This window comes from Nematolebias whitei, chromosome 16, assembly GCF_014905685.2.
Source record: "Nematolebias whitei isolate Nwh7 chromosome 16, NemWhi1, whole genome shotgun sequence".
NCBI lineage: Eukaryota > Metazoa > Chordata > Actinopteri > Cyprinodontiformes > Rivulidae > Nematolebias > Nematolebias whitei.
This window is the reverse complement of record NC_056513.1, coordinates 44,662,777-44,671,251: the sequence shown is the minus strand read 5'-3', so window position 1 is coordinate 44,671,251 and position 8,475 is coordinate 44,662,777. Positions and strand designations below refer to the sequence as shown.

The 8,475-nt window shown below is 39.0% G+C and overlaps 1 protein-coding gene across 1 annotated transcript in view; it reads left to right on the top strand.

Moving 5' to 3' along the window:
- LOC119422544 (teneurin-3) overlaps positions 1–8,475 on the top strand; it is a 145,768-nt gene that overhangs the window by 90,611 nt on the left and 46,682 nt on the right. The window contains exon 4 of the mRNA XM_037689921.1: positions 3,747–3,817. Coding sequence (XP_037545849.1) covers positions 3,747–3,817 — 71 coding nt within the window. The remainder of the gene's footprint in view (positions 1–3,746; positions 3,818–8,475) is intronic.

Here is an 8,475-nt window from a genome sequence, read left to right as displayed (position 1 = left end):
TATATATGAATGTATGTATGTATATACATACATAGGTGTGTTTATTCTTTCTGAAGTCCACGACCATCTCCTTCTTCTTATTCACACTGATGTGAAGGTTGTTCGTCCTGCACCAGCTCTCCAGGTGTTCCACCTCCTGCCTATAGCTGGACTCATCATTGTTTGTGGTGCAGCCAACTACCACTGTATCGTCTGCAAACTTTACAATATGACAGCATGGATCGTTCGGTACGCAGTCATACGTAGCAGAGTAAACTGGAGGGGGCTCAACACACAGCCCTGGGGGGTTAGGGTTAGGGTTAACATATCTGTTAACATATCTGTTAACATATTGACAGGTGTGCTCTTCACTGATATCACCATCATGGGACTATATAAAAGATTTGTGCACAGCTGAGATTGATTGAGCGACTGATTGAAGACTGATTTGAATAAAGAGAATGAGGTGGCTTTACCTCAAGGTTCAACCAAATACTGAGTAAGTGTGATTTTCTCCAACTTATCCTGCCCTGAAGATGACAGTGCCAACAAGTTATGGGCCCAGGAAGGAGATGGGAAGTCGATGGCAAAGATTGTGCTTTGATGGAGACGAAAGTAACTACAAGTTGTGAGAGACAAAGTTTTTGGGTCACCTACAGCTGCTAGCCTTGAAATATGTCCTACTCGGTAAAGTCAAGCAGAATGCAGATTCCGAGGAAGAAGATGACTCAGAGAAAAATGAGGAAGCCTGTGCCAAACTGATACAGTTTCTGGACGACAAAAGTTTGGCTTTAGTCATGAGAGAGGCAGCAGATGACAGCAGAAAGGTGTTACAGATCCTGCAAGATCATTACGCGGGCAAAGGGAAGCAGTGGGGATTTAGCCTCTGCACAGAACTAACATCCCTTCAGAAAACTGCCAATGAGACTGCCACGGACTACATTATTTGGGCTGAAACTGCCATCACGGCACTTAGAAATGCTGGAGAGAAGCTGAGTGATGGACTATTGATCGCAATGATATTGAAAGGTCTGCCTGAACAATTTAAACCATTTGTACTCCACATAACGCAAAGCATTGATTACAAGCTAACCTTTGGTGAGTTCAAAGTTAAGCTGAGAAGTTATGAAAACACACAGAAGTTTAATGCTAATGTGGATGAAGATAACATGAGGACGGCAAGTGGTTTCCTGAATAAAGTAATGCAGAGACAAAGAAAATCGGCGTTTATGTGCAACAACTGCGGTCAGAAGGGACACAAAGCATGTCAATGTCCGAGGAATTACAAAGGACCGAGACAATGGTGCAGTTTATGTAAAAGTTCAAGTCACAAAGAAAGTTTGTGTCAGCGAAGGAAGACAGAAAGTGTGTAACAAGCAACTGATGACGTGGATGAACGCTCGATTGTTTTCAAGATGAACGAATGCCAGATCAGTGGATTAAAACAGAGAGGGCTAATGGTGGACACCAGTGCGACTTCTCACATAATCAATGATTTGAAGAAGTTCAGATGCTTCAACAAGGCTTTTCAATCAGAGGAACACTTCATGGAGCTCGCTGATGTGATCAGGATGAGCGGTGTGGCACTAAAGAGAGGCAATGCAGAGGTTTGGCTGTCAGAAAGAGAGGGACAGACCGTGAAGGTGGAGATAACACGGGCACTGTACATTCCCACGTACCCACAGAGCATCATCTCTGTTAAAGCAGCAACATCTAAGGGAGTTTCGGTCAACTTCAAACAAAGACATGATCAACTGATCTGTAAGGATGGTACCAGGTTTGATAGCAGACTTTATTTTCTTGACATTTTTGATGAAAATGATGTTGATGATGGACAGAATGATGCAGCTTTAGGTTGTTATGACATTAAGGAGTGGCATAACATTCTAGGACACTGTCATTTTCAGGATATGTTAAACCTGGAAAATGTGGTGAAGGGTATGAAATTAAAAGGAAGGCTGATATAACTAGCCTAGACTGAAACACGTATTATGGGTAAATTAAATAAATAAATTTAATAAAGTTTAAATTTGTTTGAATGACAATGACACAAATGACTATTTAAACAAGGAATTGAATGCAACTTGATAAAAGCTAAACATGTTGAGCTACTTGAAGGGGACAATGGACAAACACTTATTGTATGTTATAAGAGAAATGAGGAGAAACTTCAGCTTGTGGCATATAGTGATGCAGATTGGGCAACAGACCAAATGGACAGAAGAAGCAATACAGGCTATTGTTATAGCCTCAACAAAAATGGACCTCTTATTTCATGGAAGTCAAAGAAACAACAAACTGTGGCTTTGTCAACATGTGAACCAGAATTTATGGCATTGACAGCAACAACACAGGAAAGTTTGTATCTTGTACAGTTGTTGAATGGAATGGATGAAGTTTGTAAATACATGCCAGTGACAATATTTGAGGACAATCAAGGAGCAATAGCATTGTCAAAGAGCCCTGTATGTTGTCAAAGATGCAAGCATATTTATACAGTATTAAGTATCATTTTCTTAGATCTGCACTTAATGATGACAAGATAATAGTTTATTGCTCAACACGAGATAAGGTGGCAGACATTTTCACTAAATCTGCTACAAAATTGAAACTTCAAACTTTTATGTGCTATGTGTTTGGTGTGTAAAACAAGGGATTTTAAACAAAAGAAAAATGTGTTGAATCAAATTTGTGTAGTGAAAGAGCAAGCGACGGTGTTAACATATTGACAGATGTGCTCTTCGCTGACTTTATCATCATGGGATTATAGTATAAAATGTAAGATTTGTGCACAGCTGAGATTGATTGACAGACTGATTGAAAGACTGATTGGAATAAAGAGCATGAGGTGGCTTTACCTCAAGGTTCAACCGAATACTAAGTGTGATTTTCTCCGACTTGTCCTGCTCTTAAGAAGACAGCGCCAACAGAATTGATAAACTCAATTGTGGACTCAGCTAATCAAAAAGTTAGCTTTGCTAACCTCTAATTAGCTTACTAAAAAATTTGCTCTGATAATGTTAAACCGCTAAACAGATTTTTTTTTAAAGTGAAAGCTAATGCTAAAGCACTAACTTCTATCATTCACTATGTAATACACTTACTTATACCATGTGTAGGCTGAGCTTAGCCATAAAGTTAGGTGGGAGTTAACTTGAGCCTTGTACTGTTCTCTTTATTAGCATTGCACATGCACCTGCTCATGCACCTGCTCGTGCACCTGCTCATGCACCTGCTCATGCACCTGCTTGTGCACCTGCCAGCTGTGACGACAAATAGATATGGATACTGATTAGGGACATACAGACAGCGTACCATGTACGCACTTTCAGCAATACATTACAGACTGCTGTCGCTGACACTGTAAGACTGTAATGTGGCAACTGTTTTTTGGAAGTTTTTTTTCTTTGTTTACAAAAATGTTTTACATCTTTGAAATAGCAGTTGTTTTGTGAAAATTGCAAGAGTTAAACCCCCAAAATGAAGATAGAATGGATGTGGGTGTGGGGATGAGTGGGGATTATGTATCTCACTAAATCCTTATTCTTACTTATTCTAACTTAAAAATCAGCTTCACAGTTTCATAATTGTGTTGACAAAGAATAATGTCTATAAAAAAGCTTTGTTTGTACAAGGTAGAGAAGTTTTAACATAAACATTTTTTTAATAGAAACAAGACAAGGATAAAAAGTGCATTAGAAGTGTGCATGATAGTTTCCTTTTTAAAAAGAGTGAAGTAACCCAGAGAATGTTTTGCTTTATGACAGGTTGCTGTACGGCACAACCAAAGGGCATAAGGACATGGTTCATCAGGAGCAGGATAATTGCAACAGACAAGGTGAGAGTCTACACACTAACAAATTTCTCACCACATGAAGACAATGCATTGGTTTCCATTCAACCTTTCCGTTTTTGTAGCCTAATCCAAACTTTTCCCTTAATCCAATATCAGTACACAGTGTTTCCCCTACATCACTTGCCTTGGCAGGACTCTCATCTCTTCTGTGATTTTTGTTGATGAGTTAGTATGGTGGAGACCGAGACACGTCTGTGTTGCGCATTGTTTGTGCAGACAGTTTACAACCGGGGGGTTGGGAGTTGGCTCAGCGTGAGGGGAACAGAGCACTACCTAGATTTTTAGCTAGCGCATCTGTATTTCTTGCTGCTAGCTTAGCGCTACGGCAGTGCTGGGGGGTGGGTCAGTTTGGTTCGGTGGGCAGAGCAGAGCAGGGCAGGGCGCTTGGTTCTGTTAACATGGTGGGGTGCCCTATTTTTATAATGGTAGGGGAAACACCGAGTATATGATGTTCGTATTAGTACTCGGCTTTTGTGCCTCTAAGGACTACCGGTATACCAGGAAAGGTCCAAGAAAGGTAACAAAACCCAAGTACATACACATTTTCTTTTTAGTTAGTGCACACCTGAAGTTAAGAGTCATACATTTTTATTTATATTGAAAACTACAAATACTGCTATTTTGTTCACAAGTTCACAAAACACAGATGCAGTGTATTAACAATTTAAGGGTGTAATCCTGGCCTGGCACCTTTCTTTGTGGAGTTTGCATGTTCTGTCTGTGCATGCGTGGGTTTTCTCCAGGTACTCCCGTTTCCTTTCACAGACCAAAAACATGCATGTTAGAATAATTGCTATCTCTAAATTGTCCCTAGGTGTGATCTAGGCAGTGAATGGTTGTCTAATGTGTCTCTATATGTACAGAAGCTCTGTGATAGACTTGCAATCTGTCCAGGGTTGTGTTGGGCTGCCTCTCACACAGTGACTGTGGGGCATGGGCAGTGGCGCCGGATTTTATTTGAAGTGGAGGGGACGTGGGGATCTTTTGTCACCTTGCACAATCTATTCATGCACCTTGAATGTCAGGCGCACATGTTCAATTTTGCCACACAGTGATGTAAATGGGTACTTTCACAGTCATCAGATTTGGAAAATTTTGCAACAAAAGTCTTTATTTTGAAAATGAAAAAAATATAAATATGTGTAACAAACTGCAGTCATGAATAAGGTGTTCTTTTTTCACAGAGTGGTGTAGATAGATATTTCTCTTTTTATGTCATTTAACCGTTTGTGGAGAACTTATGACAAAAGTGACACGAACCAGGGTTTTGGATTCAAAATAGCTAGACACAGGAGTGTAAAAACAAGTACAGTTTTTATTTATTATAGGCTGTGGGTGCAAAGTCAGGATCAGCTGAGTTGACAGTCTTCACAGGCAGATGGAGAGTGAGAGTCACCTGTCAAGACTGCAGCAATGATGTCACTGGTCCTTGGACAAACCTAAGGAGAACCTCAAGATCTTCATTTCTGCCACTTCCAGTTCTTTCTCGTGTCTTTTTGTCAATGCCACTGTCTCCAGACCATACAACATAGCTGGCCTCACCACTGTCTTGTAAACTTTTCCTTTGACCATCCAGATATACACTGAGCACTAAGGTTTGCTAACACTTAGCATGATAAAAATGGCCACAAGTCGTGGGATTAGCTTACTTACCGCCTTTGTTTGACGTCGGATGACCGTAAACTTCTGTGATAAATCCACAATGCCAAATATTATTCCTCAGTATGCAATGAAATACTTTGTATACAGTATAAAGCTTGGAAAAGCACTAGAAGCTAAGGTTGCTTATAGCTACTTAGCTTCTTCGCACGCCAGCGCCAAACTCCAGAAGACGCTAATTAGCTGGAATGAAAGTTCGCCTGTGAGTTCATGGGCTGAATTTTTTACCTCTTCGTGAACTTCTGTTATCACTACACAAATTACAAGGCACAGATCTGTTTTGACCTGGGGGGGTTAGGTTCTTTCTCTCCAGTCAGCACACATACCGACAGATTGTAGAGACTGCTGCGCTCGGGCTGACAGTTTATTATAAAGCGGGAGATAACCAGATATTTTTGCTTGGGCATTTGAGCAGATGACCTAACTGCGCAGCATAGACTTCCTTGTACGCAGAGAATATGCGGACAGTGCGCGTATGCACAGGCGCACAGTTTAGAGGGAACATTGGGTGTAGACTGTGTAAATGTCTGGGACCAGCTAATGGGCAGGGCCATAAGGTGGGGGGAGGGGCAATTGCCCCCTCTGTTCCAGTGCCACTGGGCTTGGGCACCAGCGAAGGGAAGAAGCGAGTAAAGATAATGGATGACTGAATGTTTCAGTTTTAGATTCACAGATTTGAACTGAGAGAAATGCTGAGGGGATTTAAACAGTGTCAATAAAACAAGCAGTCATATGATTAAATCAAACAAAGCAGATGGAGATGGAAGAGTCTGATCAATTGTTACCCCAAAGCCGCAAGTACTAGCAATTATACAAAATTATCCAATATCTGCATGTATAAAACTGTCTAATAAACTTGTAAAGGTTTGAACAAAATAATATTGAGGAAAAAAAATCTGCAGCAAACAGGTAGTTAAATTTAAATAGCAACAAGTTACATTTTAAAGGCTTTGTTGTTGCTCAAGATGATGCAATCAAATTTTAGTAATTGATCCTACTTGTTTCTTTCAGAGTAAATGTGATGTTTGCTTTTTTTTCTGTTTCATGTATGAAATCTGTTCTTGCAATATTTATTCATAAAATATAAACTATAGTGTTTTAAATGTCATACTTAATAAGTCAGAACTGCCAATAGTTTGGCAAAAGACAGCATGTAAAAATTATTAGTAGTCTAATGACACAGTGAAAGATATTACAAATTATAAAGAAAAAAGAATAGAAAAAAATTCTGCTAAAAATGCAGTAGCACAGTTGTTCTCCAGCTCCAATTACAGCAGCATCAATATTTAAGAAATGAAAAAATATATAATTACTCTGCCATGTTATCGCCTTGCTAATTGAAGCTCATTTAAAATTAATATAACTTTTAATTGAACACCAGCACTACGTATTGCTTGTTGTGTCATTCAGCACAGAAAGATTTTACAATTTCCCTTTTTATATGGTGACTGAAGATGTAGGTGTGCATACAGACAATTTTTACCAGCAATTTACTTCCAATTTATTTATCTTCGTTTTTAAATCCATTTTGTTAGATTTTTTTCCTGCAGTGTTCCGAGTTTACCCAGTTCAGGGTGATTTGGTTGTTACTCCACTTTTTGTATAATTGTCTTAATTTAAAATAAAAAGGAATTTAAACTAAAATATTTTAATGTGATGAAACTCAGACATGCAGCAGCAAAAGTCCAAAAACTATCATTATATTCCTAATCTGATTTTTAGCATAAAGTAAGTGAAAGCAAACTGAAGAGAAAAACAAGCTTTAATGTATGTATGTGTGTGTGTGCATATATATATATATATAATGTGTGTATATATATATATATATATATATATATATATATATATATATATATATTCATTCAACCTTTATTTAGACAGATAAATCACATTGAGCCTCTAAGACTCATTTATAAGTGAGACCTGTTTCAACAGACAAGATAAGAATTGAAACTGGACACATACGAATTGGAGACAAAAAAAATCCCATCAAACTATTTCTTCTTGGCTGAGAAGAAAGACAATAAATAAATAAATAAATAAATATTAGAATAAATAAAAATTTAAAAAAATGTAGAAACGTTTCATCTTTCATCCGAAAGACTTCTTCAGTCTGAGGTGCTGTATTCTGCTCAGTCTTATAAATAGCACCTTCTTGTAGTGGATCGACCACTTTGCTGCTGACAACCAAAACCTGCTGCTCACATGATCAAGAAGGACCATCAGCCTAATGATGGATCATTAGCACACTGATGGCTGTTTACTGTTCACAGGGGGCTGAGTGATACTAGCAATAACAGCATTGTAAGAGCGGGATAGTTGAACATGGAGGCCTCCAGTCCTGTTTAATGATGGACGGTTTCTTTTCACAAAGATGGCCTCCTTTACTCCTCCGATTACATGTCATCCAGGCAAATTCAGATAAGGTGGCCTGCAAGGCCAGCCAAGGGAGCCGGATTCAGATAAACACACAATTGTTTTGTGGATGGGCAAATGACATCTACCTTGAGTCTGTGTTGGTCGACTTGGTTCTTAAATGTCCAAAATACATGGCCACACCAATGGAACATGTCTGAGAATAATCCCCGAGATCTGATCCATTCTGCCAAAAGCATTTGAGTCTGGGTGCTCGAGGCACGAACCAAGCCATCATAGGGCAAGCAGCATGACCGGATCCAAGATTGCTGCTGACAACTTCCTTGATTATTGATAAAACAGGAACCAGTCAAATCCAAAAAGCAGCAACCAGTTATCATAAATCCAATTATAAATGGGTCCTTAAAATCCACAAATGGCAGCAGAGACACATCATCAAGTCTTACAAGTTGATGAGATATCCAGCTGCGTGTGTGCTAACAGGGCAAATCGGCTCGCCTAAAGTCTGTCTTGTTTTCGAAGAAATTATATCAATTGTGTTGAGGGACCAACTGATGAAATCAAGTCCATCAATATTTTATATATATATATATATATATATATAT